Source organism: Rhinolophus ferrumequinum, chromosome X (genome assembly GCF_004115265.2).
Source record: "Rhinolophus ferrumequinum isolate MPI-CBG mRhiFer1 chromosome X, mRhiFer1_v1.p, whole genome shotgun sequence".
Taxonomy (NCBI): Eukaryota; Metazoa; Chordata; class Mammalia; order Chiroptera; family Rhinolophidae; genus Rhinolophus; species Rhinolophus ferrumequinum.
The window spans coordinates 75,632,429-75,646,406 of NC_046284.1; the positions used below are offsets into that span (position 1 = coordinate 75,632,429).

At 40.3% G+C, this 13,978-nt stretch overlaps 1 protein-coding gene across 1 annotated transcript; it reads right to left on the bottom strand.

The window, feature by feature from the left end:
* Positions 1–6,312: 6,312 nt before the first annotated feature.
* On the bottom strand, positions 6,313–12,830 carry LOC117014492 (toll-like receptor 13). Its single transcript, XM_033092502.1, has 2 exons — positions 12,775–12,830; positions 6,313–12,466 (listed from the first exon to the last, which is right to left on the bottom strand). Exons 1-2 carry the CDS (start codon positions 12,828–12,830, stop codon positions 9,502–9,504), a joined length of 3,021 nt encoding a protein of 1,006 aa, XP_032948393.1. The 3' UTR covers positions 6,313–9,501.
* Positions 12,831–13,978: the final 1,148 nt, after the last annotated feature.

Sequence of the window (13,978 nt, forward strand, 5' to 3'; positions counted from 1 at the left end):
GCATCATTTATTAAATAGATCGTCTTTACCCCAGTGTAAATTCTTGCTTCCATTGTCATAGATTAAATGACCATATAGGAATGGATTTATTTCTGGGCTCTCTATTCTGTTCCATTGATCTATGTGTCTGTTTTTGTTTTTTGCTTTTTGGTGTGTTTTTTTTTTTCAAAGATTTTTTTTTATTGTTATTATTGGGGAAGGGGAACAGGACTTTACAGGGGAACAGTGTGTACTTCCAGGACTTTTTCCAAGTCAAGCTGTTGTCCTTTCAATCTTACTTGTGGAGAGCTCCAGGTCCAGTTGCCATTGTTAGTTGCAGGGGGCACAGCCCACCATCCCTTACGGGAGTCCAGCCGGCAACCTTGTAATTGAGAGGACGTGCTCCAACCAACTGAGCCATACAGAAGCTCAGCGGCAGCTCAGCTCAAGGTGTCGAGTTCAATCTAAGTTGCAGGGGGTGCAGCCCAACGTCCCTTGATGGAGTAGAGGAATCGAACAGGCAACCTTGTGGTTGAGAGCCCACTGGCCCATGTGGGAATCGAACCGGCAGCTTTCGGCGTTAGGAGCACAGAGCTCCAAACGCCTCAGCCACCCGGCCGGCCCTCTGTGTCTATTTTGATGGCAGTACCATGCTGTTTTGATTACTATAGACTTGTAGTATGATTTGATATTGGGTAGCGTGACACCTCCCACTTTGTTCTTATTTCTCAAGATTCCCACGGATATTCGGGGTCTTTTATGGTTCCATATAAATTTTAGGATTATATGTTCTATTTCTAAGAAAAATGTCATTGGTAGTTTGATAGGAATTGCGTTGAATCCATGTATTGCCTCAGATAGTATTGAAATTTTAACTATATTAATTCTTCCAATCCATGAACATGGTATGTGTTTCCACTTATTTGTATATCTTCTTTGATTTCTCTTTTCAGTGTCTTATAATTTTCTGAGTACAGGTCTTTTACTTCTTTGGTTAAATTTATTCCTAAGTATTTTGTTGTTTTTGAAGCAATTGTAAATGGGATTGCTTACTTGATTTCTCCTTCTGATAGTTTATTATTGGTGAATACAAAGGCAACTGATTTCTGAATATTAATTCTGTATCCTACTACTTTACTAAATTCATTTATCAGTTCTACTAGTTTTTTGGTGGAGTCTTTGGGGTTCTCTATATATAGTATCATATCATCTGCATATAATGACAATTTTACTTCCTTGTTTCGAATTTGGATGCCTTTTATTTCTTTTTCTTGTCTGACTGCTGTGGCTAGAACTTCCAGAACTATGTTGAATAAAAGTGGTGAAAGTGGGCAGCTTTGTCTTGTTCCTGATCTTAAGGGGAAAGATTTTAGCCTTTCCCTGTTGAGTATGATGTTAGCTGTGGGTTTATCATATATGGCCATTATTATATTGAGATATGATCCCTCTATTCCCACTTTGCTAAGAGTTTTTATCATAAATCACTGCTGGGTTTTGTCAAATGCTCTTCCTGTATCTAATGATATGATCATATGGTTTTTATTTTTCATTTGTTCACGTGGTGTATCATGTTAATTGATTTGTGGATATTGAACAAACCTTCCATGCCAGGAATGAATCCCACTTGATTGTGGATCGCTGATTCCAGTTTGCTAGTATTTTGTTGAGGATTTTTGCACCTATGTTCTTTAGGGATATCAGTCTGTAATTTTCTTTTTTTGTAATGTCATTGTCTGATTTTGGGATCAGAGTAATAAAATGTGCTTGTAAAATGTGCTTGGGAGCCTTCCCTCCTTCTGGATTTTTTGGAGTAGTTTGAGGAGAATAGGTGTTAATTTTTTTTTGAATGTTTTGTAAAATTCACCTGTGAAGCCATCTGGTGCAGGACTTTTGTTTGTTGGGAGCTTGTTGATTAATGATTCAATTTCTTTGGTAGTAATCGGTCTGTTCAGAGTTTCTGTTTCTTCTTGATTCAGTCTTCGAAGATTGTATGCTTCTAGAAATTTATCCATTTCATCAAGATTGTCTAATTTGTTGCCATATAGTTGCTCGTAGTATTTTCTTAAAATTTTATCTATTTCTGTGATATCTGTTGTCGTTCTCCTGTTTCATTTCTGATTTTATTAATTTGAATCTTCTCCCTCTTTTTCTTGGTGAGTCTGGCTGAGGGTTTGTCGATTTTGTTTATCTTTTTTAAAAAATCAGCTCTTGATTTCATTGATCTTTTGTATTGTGGGGGGGTTTTTTTGTCTCTATTTCATTTATTTCTGCTCTGATCTTTTTTTTTAATTAAAGTTTTTTGGGGTGACAATTGTTAGTAAAGTTACATAGATTTCAGGTGTACAATTCTGTATTATATCATCTATAAATCACATTGTGTGTTCACCACCCAGAGTCAGTTCTCCTTCCATCACCATATATTTGATCCTTTTTACCTTCATCTACCACTCCCTTCCCCCTTACACTCTGGTAACCACTAAACTATTGTCTGTGTCTATGAGTTTTTGTTTCTCCTTTGTTTGCCTTGTTCTTTTGTTGTTTTTGGTTTATATACCACATATCAGTGAAATCATATGGTTCTCTGATTTTTCTGTCTGACTTATTTCGCTTAGCATTATATTCTCAAGATCCATCCATATTGTCACAAATGGTCCTATTTCATCTTTTCTTATCGTCGAATAGTATTCCATTGTGTCTATATACCACAACTTCTTTATTGATACATCTATAGAAGGACATTTTGGTTGTTTCCATGTCTTGGCCACCATAAATAAAGCTGCAATAAACATTGGAACACACGTGTCTTTATGTATAAATGTTTTCAGATTTTTTGGGTAGATACCCAGGAGAGGGATTGCTGGGTCATACGGTAATTATATTCTTAATTTATTGAAGAACCCCCACACTGCCTTCCATAGTGGCTGCACCAGTCTGTATTCACACCAACAGTGTATGAGTGTTCCTTTTTATCCACAGCCTCTCCAACACTTGTACTATTTGTCTTGTTGATAATAGCCATTCTAATTGGGGTGAGGTGATATCTCATGGTGGTTTTTATTTGCATTTCTCTGATGATTATTGATGTTGAGCATTTTTTCATATGTCTATTTGCCGTTTGTATGTCCCCTTTGGAGAAATGTCTCTTCAGGTCCTCTGCCCATTTTTCAATTGTGTTGTTTGTTTTTTTATTGTTGAGTTGCATGAGTTCCTTGTGTATTGTGGATATTAGCCCCTTGTTGGAGGCACTGCTTGCAAAAATCTCCCATTCAGTTGGTTGCCTCTTTATTTTGTCAATGGTTTCTTTTGCTGTATAGAAGCTTTTAAGTTTGATATAGTCCCATTCATTTATTTTAGCTTTTACTTCCCTTGCCTTTGGAGTCAAATTCGTAAAACACTCTTTGAACCCAAGATCCATAAGTTTAGTACCTATGTTTTCTTCTGTGCAGTTTATTGTTTCAGGTCTTATGCTTAAGTCTTTGATCCATTTTGGATTAATTTTGGTACATGGTGACAGATAGCAGTTTAGTTTCATTCTTTTGCACATGGCTATCCAATTCTCCCAGCACCATTTATTAAAGAGGCTGTCTTTTCTCCATTAAATTATCTGTCCATATATATGTGGTTTTATTTCTGAGTTCTCAGTTCCATTCCATTGGTCTACGTGTTTGTTTTTATGCCAATACCATGCTGTTTTGATTATTGTAGCCCTGTAGTACAAGCTAAAGTCAGGGAGTGTGATACCTCCAGCATCGTTCTTTTTTAAAATTGCTTTGGCTATTCGGGGTCTTTTGTGGTTCCAAACAAATCTGATGATTTTTTTGTTCTATTTCTTTAAAAAATGCCACTGGGATTTTGATGGGGATTGCATTAAATCTGTATATTGCTTCGGGTAATATGGCCATTTGAACTATGTTGCTTCTTCCAATCCATGAGCATGGAAGGTCTTTCCATTGCTTTGTGTCTTCTTCAATTTCTTTTGAAAATGTCTTGTAGGGGCCGGCCCAGTGGCTCAGGCGGTTAGAGCTTTATGCTCCTAAGTCCAAAGGCTGCCAGTTTGATTCCCATATGGGCCTGTGGGCTCTCAACCACAAGGTTGCCAGTTCAATTCCCTGAGTCCCAAAAGAGATGGTGGGCAGTGCCCCCTGCAACTAAAATTGAACATGGCACCTTGAGCTGAGCTGCCTCCCGGATGGCTCAGTTGGTTGGAGCGCATCCTCTCAACCATAAGGTAGCCGGTTCAACTCCCGCAAGGGATGGTGGGCTGCGCCCCCTGCAACTAGTAACAGCAACTGGACCTGGAGCTGTGCTACGCCCTCTACAACTAAGACTGAAAGGACAACAACTTGAAGCTTAACGGCACCCTCCACAACTAAGATTGAAAGAACAACTTGACTTGGAAAAAAAATTCCTGGAAGTACACACTGTTCCCCAATAAAGTCCTTTTCCCCTTCCCCAATTAAAAAAAAAATGTCTTATAGTTTTCAGTATATAGGTCTTTCACATCCTTGGTTAAGTTTATTCCTAGGTGTTTTATACTTTTTGCTGCAATTGTAAAAGGAAACTTTTTTTTATTTCTTTTTCTGAGATTTCGTTGTTAGTATATAGGAATGCAATGGACTTTTGTACGTTGATTTTGTAGCCAGCCACATTACTGTATTCGTTGATTGTTTCTAATAGTTTTTTGGTGGAGTCTTTCTCTTTTTCTCATCCTAATTATTTTCAGTTGCAATTTAAACCTCTTGTTACTTCAGATTGGTTGATAGAGAAATTAACTATTTAACAATCATTTCCAAATATGTTTTTAAAATAATTACAGCCCCAATGGCTTCATTAAAAATGACTGTAGTTCTAGTGATTTGGTCTAGGAAATGAATTGCCTTGTATCCCAGCTGAGTAAATATTTGTACATGAGTTAAAGTGAAAACCACAGGCACAAAATGGCATCTCTTGCGCTGAAGACCATGATACCAAACCTAGACTAAATCCAAACCTAGACTTAATAGCTGACCTACTTGCAGTTTCAGCCTTTGCTGTTGCAGCCTTCACCAGAAATGTAATCTTTTATTATTATTACTATTATTACTGTTATTATTATTATTAAATATTGGGGAACAGTGTGTTTTTCCAGGACCCATCAACTCCAAGTCAAGTCGTTGTTTTCAATCTAGTTGTGGAGGGCGCAGCTCGCTGGCCCATGTGGGACTCAAATCGGTGACCTTGGTGGTATGGGCACCACACTCTAGCCATTGAGCCAACCGGCCACCTACCGGCAGCTCAGCTCCAAGCTCAAGCTGTTTCTTCTCATGGGACCCTGTGGGAATCAAACCGGCGACCTTGGTGTTATGAACACCGCACTCCAAACACTGAGCCAACCAGCCATCTACCAGCGATTCAGCTCTAAGCTCAAGTCATTGTTTTCAGTCTAGTTGTGGAGGACGCAGTTCACTGGACCATGTGGGAATCGAACTGGCAACCTTGTTATTAAGAGCTCGCGCTCTAACCAACTGATCCATCCAGCCGCCCCCCAGAAATGTAATCTTAATCAGCCAGTCTGAAACTGTCTGGTCAAGTACCAGTAAGGTGCTCTGTCACATGGGCCATTTCCATTCCCCTCACACACAAAAGAAGAAGAGGAAATCTGCAATGATAAACCCTTGCCTTTCCCTTCCCCTCCAAAAAAAGAAATTCTAGCCTTAAAATAATCTTTCCCCTTCTTTTGCTAATAGCTCCCTTGTCCCAGCCTTCTGTAAAAATCTTCCGTTTTGTACTTTTGCACTGTGTTCCCTTGTAGTTGCTAGATGGGATGTTGCCCGATTCTTGAATCTTATGTTCCCTGCAAAGTACCCACTGTTTTCCTATTTGGAGATAAGTTGTGAGGGGCAAAGCCTATTCTTCTGGCTAATGGTCACAAGCAGGGTTGGCTTCATGGGCTTGTGACCAGAGCAGTCACACAAGGTGCCACACTCCCTCTGCCTGGTTTAATGCTCTGCCACCTCTGTTGCGTCCAGCACAAGGAGGGTTTTGGGGAGTGAGGAGGGCGGCGCAGGGTTAAGAAAAGACAGTAGCCATGAATAGAGTGCAAGCGGGGCCAAGGGACCGGCAGCCTCATGGTCTGGGCTGTGGCACCTAATTGGGCCTAGCGTCAGCTTTTATTAGTTAGGTGGGGAAGTAAAGGAGATAAAGCATGTCAATCTCAAGATCTGTGAATCCCATACATCATAATAGGAAACTGATTCAAGCCAATCACCCTTGCCTGCAGGCAGCTAGACCAGAAGTCTCAACTTCCCCAAGGGACAAAACCTATATGCATATGAATAGATGGAGAGCACATCATTGAATCACTTCCCTTGCAGGTTTTGGGAGGGAATGCAGCCACAGAGGCAGAGGCTTTCCTTAGCCTGAGGAAGGTGGGGGGCTGTGCCCACCTCTACGAACCCTGTGGGTTCTCCTTTTGGTCCCCACTCGGCTCCGCCTGTCTTAGGTCGCTTTCCACGTGGAAAGTTGTACCCGTCATTGGCTGACCAGCCATCTTTCTGGGACCAAACAGAGAGACATAAGGTGCAAACACAAAGGTTTAGCAAAGTCCCTGAAAGGATCCGTCTTACTCTCTTTTCTTTGGGGGCAAGTACAAGGAAACAAACAGTTAGGCTGCTGCGTGGCGACACACCTCTATCTTGAAATTATGAATAATTTTTGGACAAGTGGCCCTGCATTTTCACTTTATACTGAGCCCTGCAATGCATGTAGCCAGTCTTGAGTACACAAATGAACACTGATGTTCATCTGGTTTTCTAGAATATGTGTATATAATTTAGTCTCTGTTCTAGCATCAGTGCCTCAATCATTTCAAAAACCAAACCAGTTCAGGTAATTAATGATCCACTTTTCCTGCCAAAGAGGACTACACACATATGTACCTCTGTGTACTTTCCTACTAGGCTACAACCCTCACCTATTTCATGGTATTGTGTCCCTCACCTCACACACTTGTGGATGAAAAGGGGGCCATATACTAAACCTGACATGTCAGGCCTTACAAACTCAGAGACCAAAAGTAACCATGTAGGAAGGTCTAAACATAAAAATTCCTAACTAAAAGTGAGTCATGTAGGGGGTGGGGAGCAGAACATAGAGTTGTGGCTGAAGCAGCCAGAGAGGTGAAGATTACCTGACTATTACCGAACAAAGGCAGTGAGTTCAATGCCCTGCCACACACAGAGCAACCAAAAGTCTGAGATGACAGGTTTTCGCAGAGATAAAGAGATTTATTCATCAGGCCAGACAAATGAGAAGACCAGAGACTAAGCTCAAATTAGTCTCCCTGAACAAAGGTTTGGGATCAATTTTAAGAGGTGAAGGTAAAGAGAGGTTATACATATTTATTAATTCTAATTCAAGGGATCTGATTGGGTAGTCTTGGAACTAATCCATCCAATGTTAGGGATGTGGAGGGGGTGAGAGAACAAAGAAATTTGTCTGGCAGTTTGTTTTGTCAATCTTATGTGTGTCCAAATTTGGTCCCTGCACCGAATCTTCCTTATTGACAAACTGCTTACATCTTAGTGGGCTCTGGGAGGTAAAAGTAGCATGTGTGCTACTTGAGATCCATGAATTTTGGTTCTGCTGTGCTCTCAAAGTCACCTTAGGGTTATTTAGCTGCTGACTGTGTCTGCTTAATGCTCTGGGACCAGTCTGATCTGGCTTGGTCTGGTGGTCTCTGGAGCACTGTGAGGATGCATGCTGTTAACTCCTGAAAGACACTTAAAACTAGAAAAAAAAACGATTAGGGTCTGGATTCAGTATTAGGGCTCAGTTTCAAGACCAGGAAAAGAACAGAGGTCTGCTGTTTCCAAGACCCACTCCATCTCCAGGAGGGAATGGCTGTGTCCAATTTTAGCAATAATTCAATGCAAAACATAGTCCAGATGCAGAAGAGCCCTCAGACTCCAGGGATCCAGCTTGGACAATGGACATACAAGTGGAAACCAGTGGAAACCAAAGACTGGAGAAACTGCTCCAACTTTTTTTTTTTTTGAGGATGCCAAAAAAAAAAAAAAGTCAGTTTTATTTTTCACTCCTGAACACTTCTTTTCTACATGAGTTCTCTACCAACCTTTTTCTTTATGCAAGAATACAAGGGGTTAGTTGGTGAGGGTGATGAAACCATAATGACTTGATACTGAATTTTCCACCAGTCTAGCAGAACAGGGCCTCAAAATCAGATATCATTGATTTAAAGAAAGTTAAGTAATGCGATATTTTTTGCCAATTATTTCCTGCTATAATATTTAAGTAATATTTAGTACAATGTAACATTTAAACCATAAACATCCAGCTAATGACTCACAATTTGCCACACAAATGCCCTTGGATTTTTTGCTAATGGTTTAACAAAAGTTCTATTCAAAATATCGTGACCTCTCTTCATTTATGTTACAAAGAGGCCTGGCTAGAGTCCACTGAAGTAAACATTTAGCTACCCCTGCTGCTAAAAATTCTGCCCCTCAGCATCTTTTCCTCAACAAATTCCTCCTGAAGTCTTAGGGATAAGGGGAAGACTGGAGAAGGAAGCCAGCAACAAAAGACCAAGTCCTTGCAGAGAGACAATCAGAAAAGAGGTGTTGGTACCCTGCTACTACCACTATAAGGTGATCTTGTTTGACTCCCTATGGTCCCTCTTGCTTCAGGAATGTGTAGCACTTTTCCTGTAGGAAGTTCCTTCTTGCATGAATTTATAGCACCTTTGCCTAATACAAGAGCCATGGCCCTTATGCGGGGTGTTGCTTCCAATAGGCATTGCCTGCTACAGGACACTGGTGTGTGTCTGGTGCCTGAAGCATGAAGCATGAAGCCACTGGAGTCTACACCCCTACCAAAAACTGCTCTGTCTATGAAATCTGTTTTATCACAGCCAGGTGATAGTTTCTGCAGCCATCACTGCACTGCTCATTCATCAAGACAGTTTCCCATTAAGTAAATAGATGGATCCAAACTAGAATTCTCTTAACTCTTGGGCTCTGACTTAGAGGAAAAAGCTGAACTTCGGAATCTTATGCCCTAAAGGAGAATATACCAGAATCCTAACTTTTGTTTTGTTTTGTTTTTATTGAGTCCTGTATGTGGTATTTCTGTTGTTACAGGTTCTTAGAAAGAGTACAGTCCAATCTATCTTGACAGGAACTGATTTGGAGAAACAAGCTGAGCAATGTTCTCAAGTGCATATGAGGGCTCTCCTAATCCCCAGACTTTTCAGATGACTTGTCTGCCAAGTCTTCCCCTTAATAAAACAGGTATACTTTCCAGATATATAATCTGCTAATAATAGGGACACTGTTTCTGAAGCTTCCTCAAGCAGCCCCCTTCACTCTTCCAATTGCCTGACGGATATTAACCAAATGATCCTGGGTCTTATGGTCATAAACAGCTCACATCCTTTTCCCTGCAGAGCAGGTAAGTTCAGTCACACTCTTAGTTTATACACATCTTGGGCAACACTGAATTTGAGTTCAAAAAGACTTCCAGTCATTGGACCACAATTAATTGTGTATTGTCTCTCTCCACAGATTTGTTGCCCAATGCATTTCTAATACGAGCCCAGAAGAGTGGCCTCTCATGGGCACTGTCTGGCCAGGTGATAAATGTCTGCCTATTCACAAGTTTCCTGAGTCGGTGGTAACTGGATAACTTATAGTTTGGGATCTCTTCCAGGAAGATCAAGATGATAACATCCTCATGCTCATAGAACATCTTGATGCTGGCCAGCTGTACTTCAAGCTGGCACCATTCACTGTGCAGGTAGTGGTTACTGACCACACACAAAGTTTTCCGGCTGGTGTTGATGGCATTCTGAATGTTTTCAAAGATGTCTGTACCTGGTTCAAAGTCCCGGTGGTGAAGACAGAGCTTAAAGGTGGGCTGGCCACATTCTTCTAGGGCTGGAACAAGCTCTTCATATACCCACTGCTCATCAGTAGCAGTGAAAGAGACAAAGGCATCATAGATGAACTCCTTCTCTGTCTTATGCCATTTGGCCATGTACCAGGCTCGAAATATGTAGAGCCCATACCGTAAAGATGAAATCATCTTGGCACTGAACCAAGAGAAGACCATGGTTGTGAGGACCAGACTGAAGGAACAGAAGAAGTAAACCTTTCCCAGGTCAAAATTGCACATAGCATCATCAAAATCTATCAACAAACTCTGGGTATTTGGCTGCTGACAAGGATAGCTCCGGAGGTAAGGAATATGCACATTTGCTGTGTTTATTGACCAGTTCTTGAGCCACACATTGTCACAGTTGCACTGAAGTTTGTTCCCATAGAGATCAAAGTACATCAGAGACTTCAGATTTTCCAGATGACTTTGATTAACGACTTTTAGGTTGTTGAATCTTAAAGAGAAGACCTGAAGACTTTCTAAGCCAGAAAACATGCCAGGAGTCAGTGACTCTATGTTGTTGTTTTCCAGGCGCAGCATTTTTAGTCCTTTGAGTTTTTGGAATAAGGAAGTATTTAAATAGAGACTTCGGTCTCCAGATTTTGTGCCTGAGATATCCAACTTTGTGAGATTAGTCAAGGAGTCAAATTGGAGATGGTCCAAAAATACCATGGGATTTTTTCCTAAAAGTAGCTCCTGCAAGCCATTCAGCCCTTGGAAGAAGTTGGTTGGAACAACCTGAATCCCATGTATTTGTCCTTCTAGGTTGAGTTGTTTCAAAGACTTGAGGTTCATAAATGGAGGACATTTCAAGGTCCTAGTGGTTTCATACGTAATTTTATTAAAACTGAGATTCAAAACTTCTAGATTTTCAAGGCCCAAAAAAAGGCCTGCTCGAAAACTTGACAAGCTATTGTATGCCAGGTCAAGTTTACAGAGGTAAGTAAGGCCAGAAAATGCATTCTTCTCTATAACATTCAGGCGGTTGTTGGAGAGAATCAGAACTTGGAGTTTCTTTAGAAACCGAAAAGTTCTGGTCTTTAGAGTTCGAATATTATTGCGTCCAAGGTCTAAACTCTCTAAATTTGGGAGTTGAGTGAAGGAGTAACTGTCAATTTTCACTATCCAGCACCCAGCCAAGTTGAGTTCCTTCAACGAATACAGCCCATAGAAGGACATATTATTGAGTTCTGTGATGGGATTTCGAGAGAGAAAGAGAGATTGTAGGTGCCTCAAGGGTGAAAATGCAAAATCTGGAAATCTGTTAAACTTGTTGTGTCTGAGGTCTAGGGCTGTCAAGTTCTGGAGGGTACTCCAGGTCCTGTTGTTGACAAAGGAAAGTTGGCACTTATTTAAATTCAGCCTTTGGAGGCTGGGCATAGCATCAAACTCACTGTCATTGAGGTGAACCAGATTATTGTTTTGGCTCAGGTCAAGAGACAAAAGTTTGGTACAGTTGGCAAGGTGCTTTATGCCCCCTGCATCAGTGCCTTTTTTCCTAAAAACCAAAACCTCTAATAAGGGCAAGTTTCTGAGGAGGTGACATACTGTGTTCAAATTTAGATGACCACCTCTAAACTCTCGGTTACTAAGGTCCATTTCCCTTAGATTCTGTAGATGTTTGGCTGGAAGCATCTCTAGTTTCACCAATGTTCCACTCAAATTCAATCTCCTCAGTTGGGGCAGAGTTTCTAGAGCCACATTCTGAATGACTCTAGTCTGGATGATTCCATCGCTATTCTGAGAGACATCCAGAGTGGTCAGATTAGGCAGTGACAAAGCAGAGAAATTTAATTCCTTCAGCTTGTTCCCCTGCAGGCTCAGCTGGGTCAGGGAGACCAATGACCTGGGGCTGTTGTCCAAGGAAACGATGCTATTGTTAGTAAGATCAAGGTATTCCAGGTGATGAAGATGCTGGACAGCTTCAAGAATATTAGAAAAATTGGTAATGGAGTTTCTAGATAAGCTTAAATGTTTCAATTTGACAAGAGGGAAAAAGGCATTTTTGTGAATATGGGTAATTTGATTATGGCTCAGGAGCAAAGTCTCCAAGTTGGACAGGCCCTCAAAGGAGTTGTTCACACTTTGAATCTTATTTTCTACTAAGTTCAAATAGGTCAGATTTTCAAGTCCCCAAAAGGCCCTCTCCTCAATCTTCCAAATGGAATTCCACTCCAGTCGCAAGTCTACCAGAGCAGACAAATTAGTGAAGCAATAAGGAGGAAGGATTTGAATTTGGTTTTGTGTCAGGTTGAGATGAGTAGTGTATCCAGGGATGTCACAAATGGCATCTGTCAAGTTGATGATCTTCTTCCGAATGCAGAACACATGGTGAATGTCCAATTCATACTGTGTACATTTACTGAACCCATATGTCTCTGCCAAAGACAGCAGAGAAAGCCCAATTACAATGAGCCGGAGCTGCTGAGGAGGCAAGAGGTTCCCTAAGCTCATCTTGTCCACTTCAGGCCTCAGAATTACTATTAGAAAAAAAATCCCTGTACATATGTGATGCTCATTTTTGAAGAAATGGTCCTTCCGTGTGATTCTGCTGCAAAGAAAAAGAGAAAGTTGTTTAGTTTAAATTTCTCTCTCTTAATAAATACTTCATAGCTGCTTCAAGAAAACTAAAATAAATAAAAATTGCCCCAATGTTCACTTCCAAAACATATGCATTTCTAAAGCAATCTCTATGTGTATCAGCAAAGGCCTCTAATCAAAATTGTTAGCACATGGAGGCAGAGAAGACAATTGCATATTTGATTTAATTTAGACAATTAAGAAGTTCCCCAACCCTCCTCTCACCGCTGCATAATAAAATACCTCCCTTGCTATTTGGGCTGATACCTGAAATTTCACCAGTGGAGATGATTTTGGGGTCTGTAGATCTCAGTCCAGTTAAAAGAATCATCCATGGTAGGCAAAAACAACAAGAACAACAAAACAACAACAATAAAAAAACACAAAACACACACACACACACACAAACCCCACCAAGGTTTACAGGTCACCTCTTTTATTGTTTTAAACTTTTATTTATTTAAGTGTGTTTTTCCAGGACCCATCAGCTCAAAGTCAAGTAGCTGTTTCAAACTAGCTGTGGAGGGCACAGCTCACAGAGGCCCATGTGGGGATCAAACCGGCAACCTTGTTGTTCAGAGCACTGCACTCTAACCAACTGAGCTAACCGGCCACCCCAGTCACTTCTTTCTTAATGTGAATACAGAAAAGACAGAGTCCTTGCTACAAAACCACTCATTTCACCACAATTTGCATTTATATCTCTCAGGCAATTAAACCCGTTATCAGCATAGGCATTCCTGGTAAGCAGAAAAAATACAAGCACAGTAAACTTAGCTCTGTCAGTCTACTTTCTGATGTGTGCTAACCAAGTTTTCTCCAGTTTTGTCTGTCAGTTTAAACCTGTCCCCACAGTCACTCATGGCAATGTGAAAAAGCACCAGCCCAAACAGACCAGGGTTCTAATCTTGTTTAATTTATTTAACCCCTCTGAACCTCTTTCCTTACCCATGTGATGGGATAATAATATCTAATCCCTCATAATGTTGTACAGATTCAATGAGACAACTTAAAGTGCCCAGCTTGGTACCTGGTACACTCTGGAGCTCAATAAAGTGTTATTCGTCCTTTTCAACCTAACTCCAAGCCAACACCAGCACACCATCTTTGTATGGATCTTCTAGCTCTTGTCTCAAGCACACTGGTAGTCATAGAACAAGAAAGGAAATAGTATAGTTGCATTGGGTTGTTTTCTTTCCTTTGTATATACTTTCACATGTACACAAAAATATATGTGATATTTTCTAGCACTATTGTAATTCTAAGAATCACAAAACAAGCACCCATTACAGAAACTGAATATATATATACATATATATATATACCTAACATATATATATATTAGATATATGTATAATAAAATATACATATATTAGGTATATATATATAATAATATATATATTATATTATATATATAATAAAATGGGAATATTTTTGGATTGCTACATTGACGATCACCACAGAACTACAATGAATAGAATCA

Coding starts and splice junctions, on each gene's coding strand:
- LOC117014492 (XM_033092502.1), bottom strand. CDS start 12,830: ATGGATGATTCTTTTAACTGGACTGAGATCTACAGACCCCAAAATCAT. Junction 12,467..12,774: donor CCCCAAAATCATCTCCACTG/GTGAAATTTCAG, acceptor TTTTCTTTGCAG/CAGAATCACACGGAAGGACC.